The 19,902-nt window shown below is 36.9% G+C and overlaps 1 protein-coding gene across 5 annotated transcripts in view; it reads right to left on the reverse strand.

The window, feature by feature from the left end:
* The window catches only part of RAPGEF6 (Rap guanine nucleotide exchange factor 6), a 221,943-nt gene that overhangs the window by 187,271 nt on the left and 14,770 nt on the right, over positions 1-19,902 (reverse strand). For all 5 annotated transcript variants that reach the window (XM_065873547.1, XM_065873549.1, XM_065873546.1 and 2 more), the window contains exons 2-4: positions 8,763-8,833; positions 7,754-7,810; positions 1,973-2,056 (exon numbers count right to left, since the gene is read on the reverse strand). In XM_065873547.1, the coding sequence (XP_065729619.1) occupies positions 1,973-2,056; positions 7,754-7,810; positions 8,763-8,833 (212 nt within the window). The remainder of the gene's footprint in view (positions 1-1,972; positions 2,057-7,753; positions 7,811-8,762; positions 8,834-19,902) is intronic.

Genomic DNA, 19,902 nt, shown 5'->3' on the forward strand with positions numbered 1-19,902 from the left:
CTTAATATCTAGAGAAATAGGCTGTATTTTTATAACCTAGAAAACGACTATTATTCCTTGTCTTATACTAGGTAGTGCTCATATCTGTTGATTACCATAATGATCATATCCCAACACTATTATAATGAACAGAAGCCAAAAATTATTTGATGCTTAATATATGCTAAGCATTATTCTACGTATTTTATTTGTATTGACTCATTTAATCCTAACAATAACCTAATACAAGTATCTCTCAAACACAAAATATAAATCTCCTACCTAGGAGCTGCTCTCTAAATAACGATTAAATAGACTTCTACAATCATGTTTGCTGTGAAGTTCATGATGGTTACATTAAAGCATTCCATGACTTTATTGTTTTCAAATCTCCTACTATCAGGAGTTCCCTGGCAGTCCAGTTGTAAGGACTTGGTGCTTTCACTGCCGTGGGCCCAGGTTCAATCCCTGGTCAGGGAACTAAGATCCCACAAGCTGAGTGGTACAGCTCAAAAAAAGAAAAAACAAAACAAAACAAACTCATACTATCAATTATTTAAAAGATAAACTTCATTGTCTTGATCACAAACTCATGGTGAATTATTGTGGCTGATTAATGGCTACATAAAGTCCTTGACTATTCCTAACAGCAGAAAAGGGTGATAAAATATTCAAAAGAACAATACTAATAATCTTAAAATATAACTGTAGTCAGTATCAACCCAGCTTATTCTGTGTCAGTAGCTAACTCATTACAAATCACTAAAGTGACTTTCAGAAACATAGTAGAAAGGAACAATACCCAAAAGGCTTAAATAACCAAGAACTATTATGTATTTTATTTGTAAAAACAGTCAACAATATGCTTTATACTACTAATCAAGAAGTACAGATTTCATTTAACTAAAAGTTGATGATATAAAGTTTCAAGAATAAAGACATGGCTTTAAAAATGGCATCAAAACTGAGATGTCTCGTACCATCTGTCAAGTAGAATGTACCTTGATACTTAAATTTAATAGTTTTGCAACTAAATTAATTTAGCTGCAATTAGAAGTCTTACCTTAAAAGCCTAAAAATCTCTTCTCAACATTATTGGGAAAGTCACCAAAAAAGTACATTTTTATGTCACAAAATTATAATTTGAGGCCCCAAAATCTTAAGAATTACTAACAGACCAAATTCTCTAAGAATACTATATCTGATCATCTTTCCAACCACTCTTCTTTTACCTAATAATTCTGATGATGATAATTAACAATTACTTGTAACAGTCAGGCACTGTTCTAAGAACTCTCTCTCTCTATATATATAAACTCATTTATTACTCAAAGCTGGCCTATGAAATACATCCTATTATTGTCCCTATTTTACAAATGAGGAAACTGAGGCACAAGGGGATTAAGTAATTTGTCCAAAAAGTATTATACAGTAGAGCAAAGATGTGAACTCAAGCAGTCTGGCTCTAGAATGTCAACTTTTACAGAGTTCCATTGAGAACTTTGAGTAGTAGCTTGCTATAACCTCATAAGGCACTTTAAATAGGTTCTATTATTATCCTCTTACATACAAGAAAACTATAATTGGTCCAAAGTCATAAAACTAATAAGTGACAAAATCAGGATACTAGCCTGGTTCGCATTACTCTAAAAAAAGATTTCTTAACTATAAAGATATATTGCCTCCCTATAACTAACAGCAATGAATGCAAAACCATCAGATAAATGAGATCAAATCTCACATACAACTAAAGATCAAATAGCAGTATAATATGCCATGGTGTAAACTATAGATTATACCCCCAAGAAATATGAAATATCAGTTGATTCCTGCCAAGTACTTCAAATAGTACCAAAAAGGACATTTCTAAAATGTATCACCTACTAAAAGAAAATACACATCTACATAAAAATAGTTTAACATAAGAAATAAAATAACTAGTTGTAATCTAACTTTGCCTACCACATGCACTAAACAGCAAATGTAAACATACCTGCAAGGAGGCAAAACCATGGAGTCTTTCATAAGCACAGATCCAGAAAGCAGGATATACCAACATCTGGCAATAGTTTCTGAACTGTTTAAATGAATAAGTAAATAGATGAGTAAATAAATACACACATTCACATGTATATGCATTCAGTACAAAATACAAAACATGAAAAATATTCTAATAATATCATAAATCATTAAAAATTAACTCTCCTTGGAAATTTTGCCTGTTGCCTAAGGTTTCATACAGACCATGTTCATATATTACATAATCACTAGCTTAAGATATAGGCTTCAGAAATGTATGTTTATTAGCTCTATCTTATTAATTTATATCAGTAACTTCCCATTCCTCATTTTTGTGTACTGGATCACCACATTTGATGAAGATTAACTTAAATATTGTACTACATGTGCATATTAAAAAATTCTATTTCTAGGGCTTCCCTGGTGGCGCAGTGGTTAAGAGTCCGCCTGCCGATGCAGGGGACACGGGCTCGTGCCCCGGTCTGGGAAGATCCCATATGCCGCGGAGCGGCTGGGCCCGTGAGCCATGGCCGCTGAGCCTGCGCGTCCGGAGCCTGTTCTCCACAACGGGAGAGGCCACAACAGTGTGGGGCACGCACACTGCAAAAAAAAAAAAACCTTAAAAAAAAAAATTCTATTTCTGATAACTTTTATGTATATTACAAGTTTATCGTATATTAAAGACAATACTGTTTGGAATTCACAAGTTTATCAATGTTCCATCTTCATGATCAACTATAATTTGGATCTACCTCTTTCTCTTAAATTTTATTCTGACAGAAATACATTAAATGCCTACCCAATCTTTCACTTTATGTGTGTCTGAGGGATAAAAGAATATCAGATGACTTAAGTCCATCATCACTTTTAGTTCAGTTAAATCTCCAATGGAAACCAAGAATCTTGTTAGATGTTACTTTATAATCTAATCTTTTTCTCTTTCTCTAAAGTACTTTTAATTTACCATACCTAAAACTTCAATTAATTCCAATATGTAGACAATTCTAATTTTATAAAACAAACATTTCCTCTGAGCTGGAGAACTGTATATCTATCTGGCTAGAGACTTGACATGTTAGCTTGTATATCTAACACACAACTCAACTTCAACATGTTCAAAATCTACCTATCATTTCTTTCAAGCTTCATTTTTTTCATTCTCAATGAATAGTACCATCCTCCACCCAGAAAACTAAGCCTCCAGACCACTCTACATAGCACCCAGGATGAGCTTTCTGGGTGAATCCTATTGCCTACCATAAGAAAAAAGTATCATCAAGTTTCCAGAAGATACTTTAAAGTTCTTTATATCCATCCCTTCCATCTTCACAGAAGGAAGATACAAATGGCTGAAAATCTCCTACTTAAGGTTCTTTGTTTGGAAATTTTACTTTCTAATTCTTTTGAAACATGACTTTTGTACAAGAAGGAATAAAAATCAGTAAAAGAAAATTCTGCCCAAAATCAAGACAGAAGAAAGTTATGATTGGATGCTACCATAAGCCTCTTAAGTTTTATCTCACTTTGCTGAAACAGTCACAAAGTTGTCAGGAAATTCTACTATAAACGGAGGAAAAATCCTGAAATTCACTCCTACTACCAAGAGAGCCATGCCAGCTCACGAATCAGAAACTGTTCAAACCTTGCAGAGAATTCCACTCTCAGAGTAGTTTGGCAATGCATCTGATGAGTAAACACAAGGAAAGTGAAAGTCTTTTAACATGCGGCCATGCTATCTCCTTTCTCTTTGCAAGCAAATGAATCTAAGAATAATTTAGCCTAGAGAAGAGTGGCATATTTAATCTTGTCAGATCTTACTCCTTTCAAAGGCTTCACACTGCTCCTAAAATAAAGAACAAAAACTATTAAGGTGGTCTCCACCTGGCTCTCCACACCCCTCTCTTCCTGTTTCTTCCTCTCTGCTCGAAGCACTGAACATAGTGGTTTATTTTCACTCTTTCTATCATGCTGCTTCCCAGTTAAGGTCAACTATACACATTCTTTTCTCTGCTTCCACTAATCTCTGAATTTAAACTCTTTACTTAATTAACTTCCACATTCATTTTTTAGAAATTCCTTTGTTTATGATTAGCCAAATACAGATTTGGGTAACTCTTTATACTAATTTTTAAACAGCTTAACTGAGGTATAATCAATATACCACAAATTCACTCATTTTAAGTGCACAATTCAATGACTTTTATGATATTGAAAAGAACTGTGCAAACATCACCACAAAGAGATCTCTTATGCCTCGTCTGCAGTCAATCCCTGCCCCAGGTAACCAATAACCTGCTCTGTCTCTATAGATTTGTCTTTCCTGGACAGTTTGTATAAATGGAATCATGTAATATGTGATGTTTCTATCTTGCTTCTTCCATTTAGCATAATATGCTTGAGGTTTGTCCATGCTGTAGTGTGTAGCAGCATTTTATTCCCTTTTACACTGCCAAATAGTATTCCACTATACAGATGCAGAGCATTTTATCTATCTATTCACTGAACAATTTAATTATGTCGCGTTTTAGGCTATTATGAATAGTGCTACTAAGGACATCTATGTACAGTCTCTGCACGTGTTTTCATTTCTCTTGGGTAAATATGTAAAAGTGGAATTACTAGGTCATATGGTAAAATTTTAAGAAACTGCCAAACTGTTTCCTAAAGTGGCTATACTTACATTTGCACCACAAATATATGACGATTCCAGGTGTCACCATATCCTCACCAACACTTGTTATGTTTAGACTGCAGATACTTTTTTTTTAACATCTTTATTGGAGTATAATTGCTTTACAATGGTGTGTTAGTTTCCACTTTATAACAAAGTGAATTAGCTATACATATTTCCCCATATCTGCTCCGTCTTGCATCTTTCACCCTCCCTATTCCACCACTCTAGGTAGACACAAAGCACCGGGCTGATCTCCCTATGCTATGCGGCTGCTTCCGACTAGCTACCTATTTTACATTTGGTAGTGTATACATGTCCATGTCACTCTCTCACTTCGTCCCAGCTTACCCTTCCCCCTCCCCATGTCCTTAAGTCCATTCTCTACATCTGCGTCTTTATTCCTGTCCTGCCCCTAGGTTCTTCAGGACCTTTTTTTTTTCTTTTTAGATTCCATATATATGTGTTAGCATACACTATTTGTTTTTCTCTTTCTGACTTACTTCACTCTGTACGACAGACTATAGGTCCATCCACCTCACTACAAATAACTCAATTGTGTTTCTTTTTATGGCTGAGCAATATTCCATTGTATATATGTGCCACATCTTCTTTACCCTTGACTGCAGTTACTTTTTAAAATATATTTTTAATTGAAGTAACACTGGTTTACAACATATGTTTCATATGTACAGGGCTTCCCTGGTGGCGCAGTGGTTGAGAGTCTGCCTGCCGATGCAGGGGACATGGGTTCATGACCCGGTCTGGAAAGATTCCACATGCCGCGGAGCGGCTGGGCCCGTGAGCCATGGCCGCTGAGCCTGGCCAGACAGCCATGGCCATCTGGAGCCTGTGCTCCTCAATGGGAGAGGCCACAACAGTGAGATGCCCGCCTACCACAAAAAAACAAAAAAACATATGTACATTGTATTTCTACTTCTGTATACCCTATAGCATGCTCACTATCAAAAATTTAGTTTCCATCCATCACCATACAGGTGATCCCCTTTACCCATTTCGCACGCCTGCAACTGTAGCTATTCTAATGGGTGTAAAGTGAATATCTCATTAATTTTTGTGTGTGGTGTAAGATAAGAATCTAAATTAAGTTTTTGCATATAAACACTCAATCACCCCAGCACCATTTGTTGAAAAAACTATGCTTTCCCAATTGAAATGCTTTAGTACCTTCATCAAAAATAAACTGTTCACTGGTGGTTCCTTTTTAATACTCAGTTGTGTTATACCCACATTGTGTGCACATCTTAGCTACACAGCTACAAGGCCATTAAAAAAAAAACACATAGAAACTGTTTATAAATATAAGGGTTTATTTCTGGGTTCTCAATTCTGTTCCACTTATCTATAAATCTGTACTTTTCCTTGATAGCACTTAAATATGTGTAGCTATTTTAATTAACTTTCTCTCCCCCACTATACAATAAACTCATAAGGACAAATCCCGTTTCTTCCCACCACTCTACACCAGGCTAAGCATAATGTATAGCAGACAAACATTTAATAGTAAGTGAATGAATCAACAAATGAACAAATAAAGCTATTAAAATCCATATGAATCCAGTAAATACTTAGAAATAATGACAAACGCAGTGTGCAATGAAACACTGAAGTTAATACCATTTCTCTATACCAGCTGCATACATATAATGAAAGAGATCACTGTTGCCAAAATTTTTGGAAGAAAAACAGAGAAGAATATCTTCATAATCTTGAGGAAGGGAAAGATCTTGTTTTTTTAAATAGGACATGAGAAGCACTAATCACAAGTGGAAAAACTGAGAAAGTAAGAAATTTCTTCTCTTCAAAAGATGCCATTAATAGAGTAAAAAAAGCAAGCCACACAGTGGGAGAAGATATTCACAACTTATGTACCCAACAAAGAACTCAGATACAGAATTCATAAAAATTTTCTACAAATCAACAGAAATAAGATAGCCCAACTAAAACATGGTCAAAAACTTGAATCAGGAGATCATAAAAGAGCTATCCAAGTAGCCTATAAAAACATGAAAATCATTCATCATCATTAGTAAGCAGGAAAACAAAAAACAAAATCACGAGATAAAATGGAATGCATATTTTAGATTCTAATGTTACAAGCTCCCGGGACTCCCCTAGTGGCACAGTGGTTGAAAGTCCACCTGCCAATGAAGGCGACGCGGGTTCGACCCCTGGTCCAGCAAGATCCCACGTGCTGCGGAGCAACTAAGCCCATGTGTCACAGCTACTGGGCCTGAGCTCTAGAGACCATGAGCCACAACTACTGAAACATGCGTGTCTAGAGCCCGTGCTCCGCAACAAGAGAGGCCACCGCAACGAGAAACCCACACACCGCAACAAAGAGTAGCCCCTGCTTGCTGCAACTAGAGAGGGCCTGCACTCAGCAACAAAGACCCAACACAGCCAAAACTAAATAAATAAAATAAATAAATTTATTTAAAAAAAAGAATCTCTTAAATTTGAGCATGTGCATTTCCAATGCTTTTATTCCTAAGAATATTCCCAAGAAGAATGAGTAAATAGAGGTACAAAAACACATGAATAAAATATTCAGAGAAACTTACTATTCATGATAGGGAAAAACTGGAAACAACCCAAATATTTATTAATAGTGGGAAGGATAAACAAATTATGTTATTTTCACATAACTGTATACTGTAAAGCACTGAAAAAGAATGAATGCAAAAACATGGAAGAATCTGCAACATTTGTGAAGTATAAAAAGCCTGACCAACAGATTTTTATCTATATGAAATTTACAGAGACAAAACTAATCTAAGGTGACAGACATCAGAACTAGATTACCTTTCCAAGACAGTTGACTAGAGCCTTCTGAAGAGCTGATATGTTCTACATATTCGCTGCACAGTAGTTACACAGGTGTATATATTTATTAAACTTCATTGCACTGTACACCTTCTGTGAGCCCTATGTACATTATATTTCACAGTTTAGGAATATACTTCAATCTCCTCTACAGAAACTGTTCCAGAATCAAATGAATTTCAATGCTAACAATCTAAATTTTAAACATTAATTTAAGCTAATTATGGAAATACTTACCAAAAAAGAACTTGATTGCCACTGTATCTCTCATAGCGTGCTCTTGCAGACATTAATCTAACATATTTTTTAAAAAGTAAAAATTTTTTAAATTATTTTATTTGAATTGTCTCAAAAATTGTTATAATTACAACAGAAAATTATCAGATCTATCACTAAATTTTTCACTGGAGTTTAAAAATATGATCACACACACACAAATCTGTTGAATAAATATAAATTTGCTTGTATTTAAAAATACTTTACTACTAATGCCCTAGGGTTTTCTTTCTTCTTGATACACTTACTTGGCATATACTAATATCTAAATTATGTTACACAGAAAACAGAAAATAATAAATTCCAAACAATTATATTTAGAATCTGGTCCATAGCCAGAAACTTAAAGAATAGCCAGAAAAAGTGATAAGTAAGCTGGTCATGGAAGAAAAACACAGTTTAATTAAAATACTATGCAAAGTTATAATAGTGCTTACAGCACTCAAAAGTATCTTTACAAATATAATCACAATGAGACAAGGTAGCAGGAGAGAAAACTCATTTTACAGAATAGAAAAATGAGGTTTGGAAAGTTTATGGGTACTGTCCATAGGAGCTTATGCCAAATCAAGAGTCTTGCTCCTTCCACTTTAATATAACACTACATCATACCATGCCCATCTCAAGCATTTGATACAATAAATATCAGTACAAACTACAAAGAGAAAGTGCTGTTTTCACTAGCTAGCACAAACTGAGCACTGCACTTTGCTTTAAATATTCTCATTTAATCCTCGAAATGCTGCAACAAAGGTAATCTTTTTATCCCTATTTTATGGAAGACAAAACTACAGCTTAGATGTTAAGACTTGCTCAAAGTCCCAGGGCTAAGGAAAACTGGAATGAGAAAGGCCAATTTCTTTGCATATCCTATAAAAAGCCCCTAAATGATTTGGTCCCTGCAATTATCTATCCAAACTCATTTGAATAACTCCTGAGCACATGCTCTTAAACACAGCATCACACTTACCTAAGCTGATGTTCCCTGAGATTTGATAATATTTCCATTCCATGAAGATAAGAATAAATAGTATTTAAGTCCTGTAGAACAGAAAAGACTTTAGATTAATTTTCAAATATACTTTTAAAAATATAATGATATCCCACAATTCTGATTTTAAGCAAACAACCATTTATGACACAACTGTTAACTACAGAAGAGTCACAAATTCTCTGAATTACAATAGATCTGAAAAGGTTTAGAAGAGTTCCCTCAACTCACACAGGAACCCCTCCTCAGCATGGCTGACAACCTCTACTCAAACAATGCCAAAAAACTCATTATTTCATATAAAAGTCTATTTCATTTCTAAACAGATGCAATCTTTCCTCTTTAGTGACCTCCAAATATTTGAAAACAGTTATCTTGTCTTCTTTTAAGTCTCTTTTTTTTTTTTCCTCCAAATAACAAAGTCTAAATATTTGCAGGTTCCAGATCTTTAAGCACCCTAACTGATCTCCTCTGGAGATGATTCTGTTTGTCAATATTCCTCTTAAAATATGATTTTCTAAAAAAAAACTCTTTTCAAACAGACTCAAGGTGGTATTAATCTACCACTAAACAAAACTGACGTCCAATGGAACAATGCTATTGTTCACTCTCCGAAAGAACTGGGGAACATTTCTCTAGCCCTCATTCAGATAATTAGATATTAATAAACCCAGGTTAATAAAGTATAGTAGTATAGTATAACCTCAGCTAAGAGCAATGGCATAGCAAAAGGAAAGTGTGGAAGCAAGGAACATTCCTGACAGAAAAGAGTATTTTACCACAGAACGCTGATGCACGGTGATTATAAAGAAGCTTAAATTCTCTATGTAAAATTTACCTCCTTATTCTCTTACAAGGAGTAATGCCTTTATACCAGGGCAGACTGCTCCCAAACACTACTCTCTTTGATATATAACAAGAGAATTATCAAATGACAGAGAGAAAAAAAGAAAAGACACATAAGACAACCTTTTTCCCCAATATGCTAAGACAACAAGGAAGCTCTAAGAAAAAAAGCAATAATCTCTGATTCCAAAGCTTACAACTGCCAGTTAACCATGATGGATTCAATGACCACACACATCTCTGCTAAATCCTTACCAAACTAAGAGGGAAAAAGATTTTTAAGTACACATATATATATTAAAAAAGGAGATGAATAGATTAAAAGAAGAAACCACGGCAAATGAGTCTATAGACCTAAAAAAGGTCTATAAAATTCTACAAGACAGCAGATGGAGCAGTGATATGATAAACTGTACTTCCAAAGAGGGCTACAATGATATGTCTTATCCCATATGCTCCTTTGCAATGAGACCTTGTCACTCCCTCATCAAAAGTAGGAATCTAGGTGCCCTCCGCATGGATCTGGGTTGGTCCTGTGATTTGTTCTGACCCAAAGAATGTGCCAGAAGTGAGGTCGTGTAACTTCTAAGATTCAAATACCCTGAGAGCACCAATGTTGTGAGGAAGCCCAAAATAGCCTCATTGAAAGAGAAAGGCCACACGAAACAGCACCAAGGAACCGGATATGTGATTCCTTCTTAGACCAGACCAGCTACCAGCTGAATAGAACTAAGAGAATGATCCAAGTCGAGGTTCTGTGGGGCAAAAGAAACAACCTCCTAGCCAAAACTTTCTGAGTTGAGGTCAGAAACAGAGTCCTGGAAAAAGTCTGGCTCATAGTGAGCTCACTGAGCCTGCAGACCCACCTAATAGTCTTGTCTCTCTCCACTCCCCAAGTTTATAACTAGAATTTATTTATCTGGCAGTTAGAATAACTCCCACAAAGGAACCTATGTGGTAAAAGCTGTCACAGTGGAAAAAGTCAAGTGGAAACCTCTGAAACTGCCCCATTCCCCAGAACAAGATAGTAAATAAAAGACAATATTGCTTTTCCAAAGAGGCAAAGAAGCAAAGACTAGGGCCGCCAGTAAAGGCTTAAAAGTATGCAGGGGTGACAGTCCTTCTCATGCATCATCTGCAAAAATCAGACGGATCCTAAAAAATGACTATAGACTGTCATAGACTTAACCAAATTTTAGCTCTGGGCACAGCTGCAAGTCCCAGACATAATATTGCTGAAGGAATGATTAATTAAGCTTCAGGTATTGATTTGGTGAATGTATTCTTTTCCATTCCAGTTACTAAAGTAAAAAGTACAAGAAACAGTTGGCAGTTGTGCAGGACAATATTAACTTACAGTTTTGCCTAAGGGCTATTGCAACTTTCTCAGTCTCTACCATAATATAACCTGAAGCCATCTAGACCACCTAAGACATTACATATGTATTTTGATGACTGAACAGAATGAACAAGAGAATGAGCAAGGAGTGGCTGGTACCCTGGAGTCTTGGGTAACACACTTGAACTCCTGGAAGTGAGATATTAACTCTATGAGGGCTCAAAGACCTGCCACTTCCATGTTTTCGGGGGTGTAGTGTCAGAAGTATTACAAAACATCCCTTCAAAAGTAAAAGACAACTTTTGAGACTTCAGCTTTCATTCAAGATGGAATAAGACAGATTGGACTTACCTTCCATCTAAAACAACTAAAAATCATAATAAATAAATGAAACATTTTTCAAGAGATAAGACATTACGAAAAAAAAGACAGTGGCATTTGAGAGAGGGGAAACGAATGAGGTGGTTCATATAATTATCATACCTTACTACCTGGTTGTATCTTGAGAAGTAGTAGCTGGCCACCTGCAGAGTAGAAGGTAGCTCAAGTTTGCAGAGTCAGACAGAGAGAGCACATACTACACAGAAAGAAAGAATGTTCTGAAAACCTACAGACGGTCTTACTTGAGTCTAGGTTGAGTACTGATCTTTCCATGTACATGAAGAAATACCTGAACTCAGGGAAAGAACCATCTGAAAGGATTAGAGTAGTGGTCCTCAATCAAGACTGATTTTGCCCCCTGGGTGACATAGTGATATCTGGAGACATTTGGGGTTGTCATAATTTTCAGAGGGGAAGGCGGGGCACTACTAGCATCACGTGACTATAAGCCAGAGATGCTGCTAAATATCCTATGATGCCCAAGACGAGGCCCCAGAATAAAGGATTCTCTGGGCCAAAACATCAACAGTTCTGAGGTTTAAACTTCTTGGATTAAAGGGAACAATACCCAAAACTCACACAGGGACCAGAAGAGTTACTATTCCCACCAGGGAGAGTGGAAAAATCTCATAATTCAGAACGCATTTAGTAGAGTACTCAAAAGCCTTTGGATTCAGTACTGGGCAAAATTAACACTGCACTAAATGCTACTCTGGTGCTACGTAGCATAGCTCAAAAAAGAGCCATAAAGGGTCATATGATTTCCAAATTACCTGCGTCCCAGAAGAATATTTACAGGAAATAAAATATACCCAGCACATAAAAAAGTAAAATTCACAATCTCTGGTACTCCATTAAAAATCACCAGGCATGAAAAGAAACAGGAAAAATGACCCATAAGGAGGAGAGAAAAAATCAAAACCAACTCAGTAATTACCAGATAACAGAATTAATACAAAAAGATATTTAAAAACTTACTGAAACTATATTCCATATGTTCAAGAAAATATAGAAAAGATTAACTATATAAGAAGGGACACTAAAAAAAAATTCCAGAGATGAAAACAACACTGAAATGTAAAATACACTGGATGGGATAAGTGACACATTAAGACACTGTAGAAGAAAAGATTTAAAAACTTAAAGACACAAAAATAGAAATAAAAAATAAAATACATGGGGAAAGGAGATCAAGATGGTGGAGTAGGAGGATTCAGAGCTCACCTCCCCCAATGAACACATCAAAAATACATCTATTGTACATGTGGGGCAACTCTCACTGAAAACAAACTGGAGACTGGCAGAAAGGCTCTTATACAACCAAGGCTGTAATGAAAGATCCACATGAAATCAGGTAAGAAAAGAGGAGAAGCAATCAGGTGAGGACCTGTGCCCCTAGGAGGGGATACAGCAGAGGAGGGGGACTGCATGGGCTCAGAGACCCTCCCCAAACAGTGAGGGGTGTGAACCACATATTAGGAAACCCAGCCCTGGGGTCCAACACCAGAAAGATAAGTCCTCTTCCTGGCTGACTTGAAGACCAGTGGGACTAGCAGGGGCTGTGAGAAATCTAGACGTTGCTAGTGAAGAGCACCCACGTGCTTGGTTTCTCTTAAAAAAGGGTGGAGAAAGCAATTGAAAATGCCAGGTACTTTAGCTGGCTTCCTGCATCTGCCCAAACGTGCACCCTGGCTCACGCAGAGGGCTGCTTCAGCCCCTCTTGCTCCATGGCACAGCTCCCCACTAGGGTGAAGGCTGCCATAGCCAAGTAGAGTAGACAGCTGTGGCAGACAGAGCCAGCCCAGACCCAGCACTGCATCTGAATGGGGTGAGGGCAACCATTACTGGCATTCGTGGGGACAGCAGGTCAGAAGCAGTCTGGAATTCCAGTGTGCTGGGACTGCCCCAGTGTGCACCTTGACCCACATCGACTGCCCACTCTGGCCTCTCATGGCCCAGCACTGCTACCCTCTGGGGTGAAAATGCCGAGGTTGCTGGGGGGGAGCACACACTTAGAGAAAATGGAACCAGCTCAGATCTAACGTTCACGACTTCTGCTCTCGAACCCTTGAAACTTGGGACAAGGATGCTGATTCCTGCCACTTGTATTTAACATAGTATTGGAAGTCCTAGTCACAGCAATCAGACAAGAAAAGAAGACATAAAAGGCATCTAAATTGGAAGAGAAGAAAAACTGTCACTATCTGCAGATGATGTCATATTTTATATAGAAAACTCTATAAAATTTCCACCAAAAAAACTATTAGAATAAATGAATTCAAAAAAGTTGCAGAATATAAGATTAATATACAGAAATATGTGGCTTTTCTATACACTCATAATGATGAACTATCAGAAAGAGAAAGCAAGAAAACAACTGCATTTGAAACTTCATGAAAAGAATAAAATATCTAGGAATAAACTTGACCAAGGAGGTGAAAGACCCATACGCTGAAAACTACAAAACACTGATAAAGGAAACTGAAGATGATACAAAGAAATGGAAAGATATCCTGTGCTCATGGACTGGAAGAATAAATATTGTTAAAATGTCCATACTGGGCTTCCCTGGTGGCGCAGTGGTTGAGAGTCCGCCTGCCGACGCAGAGGACATGGGTTCGTGCCCTGGTCCGGGAAGATCCCACGTGCCACACAGCGGCTAGGCCCGTGAGCCATGGCCGCTGAGCCTGCACGTCCGTAGCCTGTGCTCTGCAACGGGAGAGGCCACAACAGTGAGAGGCCCGCATACCACAAAAAAAAAAAAAAAAAGTCCATGCTGCCCAAAGCAATCTACAGATTTAATACAATCCCTATCAAAATACCCATGACATTTTTCACAGAACTAGAACAAATAATCCTAAAACTTATATGGAACCACAAAAGAACCTGAATAGCCAAAGCAACCTTGAGAAAAAAGAACAAAGCTTGAGGTATCATGCTCCCTCACTTCAGACTATACTATAAAGTAACAGGAATCAAAACAGGATGATACTGGCTCAAAAAAAGGACACATAGATCAATGAAATGGAATAGAGAGCCCCAAAATAAACCCACATACCTATGGTCAATTAATCTAAGTTAAAGGGGGCAAGAATATTCAATGGGGAAAAGACAATCTCTTCAGTAAGTCATGCTGGGAAAACTGGACAGCTACATGTAAAAGAATGAGATTAGGACATTTCCTCACACCATATACAAAAATAAACTCAAAATGGATTAAAGACCTAACTGTAATATCTGAAACCATAAACTCCTAGAAGAGAACATAGGCAGAACACTCTGACATAAATCACAGCAATATTTTTTTTTGTATCCTAAGGCAACAGAAACATAAGCAAAAATAAACAAATGGGACCTAATTAGACATAAGAGCTTTTGCACAGCAAAGGAAACCATCAACAAAACAAAAAGACAATTGACTGCTGAATGAGAGAAAATATCTACAAATGATATGACCAACAAGGTGTTAATATCCAAAATATATAAACAGCTCATATAATTCAGTATCAAAGAAACAACCCAATGAGAAAATGGGCACAAGAAAAAGACATGAAAGACATTTTTCCAAAGAAGATATACAGATGGCCAAGCGGCATATGAAAAGATGATCAACATCACTAATCATCAGAGAAATGCAAGACAAAACCATAATTATATACCACCTCACTCCTGTCAGAACAGCTATCAGCAGAAAGATCACAAGTAACGAATTCTGGCAAAGATGTGGGGAAAAGGGAACCCTAGTAAGGAAAGGGAATATAAATTGGTGCAGCCACTACGGAAAACAGTATGGAGGTTCCTTCAAAAACTAAAAATAGAACTACCGTTAAGATCCAGCAATTCCACTTCTAGGCATACATCTGAAGAAAATTAAAACACTAATTCAAAGAGGTACACGCACCCAATGTTCACAGCAGCATTATTTACAACAGCCAAGATACAGAAGCAACTAAGTGTCCATCAACAGATGAACAGATAAAGAAGACGTAATATGCGTACGTATGTGTGCGCTCACACACACACACACATATATACACACAATGGAATACTGCTCAGCCACGAAAAGGAATGAAATTTTGCCATTTGTAATAACATGGATGGACCTGGAGAGTATTATGCTTAGTGAAATAAATCAGACAGAGAAAGACAAATACTGCATGTTATCACTTTCATGTGGAATCTAAAAAGTAAAACGAATGAATACATATAACAAAACAGAAACAGACTCATGGATATAGAGAACAAACTACTTGTTACCAGTGGGGAGAGAGGCAAGATAGGGGTAGGAGATTAAAAGGTACAAACTACTAAACATAAAATAAATAAGATACAAAGATGTAATGTACAGCACAGGGAATACAGCCAATATTTTATAATAACTTTAAATGGAGTATAATCTACAAAAATACTGAATTGCTATGTTGTATGTATGATCTAACACTGCATAATATTGTAAATCAACTATACTTCAATTAAAAATATAAATAAATAAAACACAGGGAGAAAATATGGAAAAAATATCAACAGAGCACAAAAATGTGAACAGTAGGACAGGCATCAACTTTAAGCAGGCCTAACAGAAGTATAACTGGAGTCACTGTGAAGAAGACAAAGAACAAAAAAAACAATTTGGAGAATGGTGGAAAATCTTCCATATTTGATAAAAACTATAAACTTGCACATCCATGAAGCTCAACAAAACCCAAGCAGAAGAAATATGAAATAAACAACAGCAAAGATCATAATCAAATTGCTTAAAAAATGATAAAATTATAAAAGCAGCTAAAGAAGATAAATGACACAGCGAGATCATTAGAATACAGAATAGTCAGAAACAACGCAATCCAGACAACACTGTAGTAACACCTTTAAAGTCACAAAAGAAAAAAACTATCAATCTAGAATACTATTCCCAGAAAAATACCCTTCAAAGAGGAAGGCAAAATATTTTTCATATATACAAAGGTTGAGTCAGTCAATCACCAGCACACCTGCTCTATAAAAAATGTTAAAAGTCATTCATAAAAGAACACCATACAAGATGGAAATCTGGAGCTACACAAAGGAATGAAGAAAAACTGGAAAATGGTAACTACATGGGTAAATATAAATCTTTTTTCTAATTATTTAAAAGACAATTGACTATTTAAAGAAACAGCAACGACAACAATGAATTATGAGGTTTATTTATGTGTACAAGTAAAATGCATCACAACAGCACAAAGGCCAGGAGGTAAAAATGCAAGTATAGTATTGTAAGGTTCTTATATAAGAAATAGTATAATATCACTTGAAGGTTGATTGTGATAAGTTTAAGATGTATACTATAAACCTTAATAAATTTCACAGTTTGTAGATTCTTTTGGATTTTCTACATATACAGTAACATCTCCTGTGAACAAGAACACTAGTATTTCCTCCCCAATCTATGTATGTACATACTTTCCCCCCCCCCCCCAGCTTTAATGCATGAGCTAGAACTTCCAAAACAGTGGTTGGTAGGTGTAGTCATATACTACAAACACAGCTGCTGGGGCCCCACCCTTTGAATTAAGAGTCATCATAACCTGGTCAGACACCCACAAAATGCCTATCCCATGGAAATGTGCTTGTTATTTTCTAACATCAAGACAATTTTGTTTTAGTGGCAAACAAGGTCTGAAAACTGGAAAGGTTACGTCTTGACAAACAGAATTAGAAATCCATAACTTGACCTGCCCAATGAGGGTAGGCTAGAGTCCAGGAGTACCAGAATTTCCTAAGATCCTCAACTGAATTATGTCATATCATTTCCTCTGTTTTCAAGTCAGAGGACATCTCTGGTACATCACTGATGATGCCATGAATAGCTGACAAAGAATTAGGAATTCACTTTTCAATTTTAAAGTCTAAGTGAGAACATAATTTACAAGTTTTGAAATATACACGTGGTTCTCCAGTTCTCTGCCTGAAGAAAGTCTGACCAAGTTGATGAACTTTAGATTCTAAAAGTCCTTCAAATTATCTAAAAGTTTGCCCTTTGTCTCCAATCTTTGACAATTTGGCCATTTTACACGCAGTTCTCCAACAGCATCTATAAATGGTGACTGCATGGATCTGAATAGAAGTATTAGGATTACTCCTATCCGGGGTTGGCAAACTTTTTCTATAAAGGGTCAGATAATAAATATTCTAGGTTTTCTGGGTCATATGGTTTTTGTCACAAGTACTAGTCCACTTTGCCTTTGTAGCACGAAAACAACCAAAAAAAAAAAAAAATGTAAATGAATGGGTGCGGGCACATTCCAATAAACCTTTATTTACAAAATAGTTGGTAGGCTAATTTGGTTCCCAGGCAATACTCTGTCAACTCCTACTGCATATGGTCAAAATATGTAACAAAGAAGTCAAGCCATGAATAAACACCTCTTTAGCAAATACCTCAACTTATGAGTTTTGGTGGAAACTGAGTATATCAGATTTTCACTTTTCCAACCTTCCATAAAACTATGGCACAGGCAAATGACCCAAGCACTACCAATCACATATACTCATCATAAACTGTTAATCTAGTGATACCGAGAAGCAAGAACTATCCAGAATCCACTTTGGCAGCTAGTGGTTGAAGGGTCTGTGAACACATGCAGTGTACAGTATAGATGTTCAGCAGTGCAAGCTGTGGTATCCACTGTGTTCAGTGCTAGCAGCAGTAGTATCTTTACCAAATATGTGATAAAGAGTATGGATCATAGTTGTCTAGCCCCAAGTCTATTTCTCCAGCACTCCCAACAATTCTGTAGCTACCCACTATCCTTTTAATAAATTCATTTTCTTTAAATTGACCAGAATTGGGTTCCGCTACATGTAAGTAACAACCCTGAAAGACCTTTACAGTAGCACCATCAGCATCACTTGGGAACTCGGCAAAAAATGCAAATTCTCAGATTCCATCCCAGACCTAGTGAATCAGAATCTCTGGGAGTAATGTGGTTTAATGAGCCCTACAGGTGGTTCTGATGCACAGAAAGTTTAGAACAAGTGGCTTATTGGTAGGATCTATGCCACTCGGGTTATCTGGCTGATAACCTATTAATGAGGAGGAACGCAAGCACTGAGATGTCTAGTAAATCCTGGTCCCTCCAGTGCACCTGGTTTTAGGGTCACAAGATGTTAAGCATTTATGAAAGGACAGAAAATAATCTCCCAGAACAAAGGATGGTTGTAGTAGCAAACTGATTCTCTCATATGATGTGAGTGGTTATGGTTTTGGCTTATGCAGGACAGCAAGTATTGATAGTTGTTGACTGTATAATGCTGGTCTTAGAAAGGGGTTTCTTCGAAATTGAGTTATTTGTAGTGAGGTGGATGGACCTAGAGACTGTCATACAGAGTGAAGTAAGTCAGAAAGAGAAAAACAAATACCGTATGCTAACACATATATATGGAATCTTAAAAAAAAAAATGGTTCTGAAGAACCTATGGGCAGGACAGGAATAAAGACACAGACGTAGACAATGGACTTGAGGACACGGGGAGGGGGAAGGGTAAGCTGGGACGAAATGAGAGTGTGGCATGGATATATATACACTACCAAATGTGAAACAGATAGCTAGTGGGAAGCAGCCACAGAGCACAGGGAGATCAGCTCGGTGCTTTGTGACCACCTAGAGGGGTGGGATAGGGAGGGTGGGAGGGAGACGCAAGAGGGAGGGGATATGGGGATATATGTATACATATAGCTAATTCACTCTGTTATACAGCAGAAAGTAACACACCATTGTAAAGCAATTATACTCCAGTAAAGATGTTAAAAAAAAAAAAGTGTTAATTCCTGCCTGGAAAAAAAAAAAAAAAAGAAACGGGTTTCTTGTGGTTTCTGTACCAATTATCTCTGAGACAGGCTAAAGGTACTGCACTATCTGTTAGGCTTTTGGTATGTCCAAGATCAATAAAAGCTATTATAGAAAGCCAGAACAAACAAACAAACAACCCTGACAGAGGCAGACTGGAAGTCTTGCAGATATTTCTTGGTAATAAAAAATTTAAATGCTATATTCAAAGTGACGTTAATTATTTAGTGTGCACTTGAAAGCTGCTCTACTCAACGTGACAGAGGGAAATCATGAGGAAGATGAAAAAACTCAGAATTTATGACATTCCAGATCAGTAACACCTAGATCAGCCACTGGTTCTGTAACTACAAAATACTGCAGAAATTATCCAGGGGTATTAGAAGATCAAATACCAACTCAGGATTAGAGAATAAAAATAATAAGTTCTACTTGGGCAAAAAGAAGGTGAGGAAGCGGTGATGACTCAGCGCTTCCTAAAACATATCAGCCATACCCTCTCAGCCAGTCAGTTACATGAGTGAAGGTAAGCTGAGGTGGGGGAGGCCACTGCCATCCTACAAACTGCCCTTCAAGTGATCCATACCTAATGCATTCACTGTAGGCATATTCTATGACTTTTCAATTTCACTGTTAAATGAAATATTCAATTCATATTTGTAGCTCTGTATGTATGAGGAATTAATAATTCTGCTAAGTATACACTTCTAATTAAGCACTTTGG

Source organism: Phocoena phocoena, chromosome 3, assembly GCF_963924675.1.
Source record: "Phocoena phocoena chromosome 3, mPhoPho1.1, whole genome shotgun sequence".
NCBI lineage: Eukaryota > Metazoa > Chordata > Mammalia > Artiodactyla > Phocoenidae > Phocoena > Phocoena phocoena.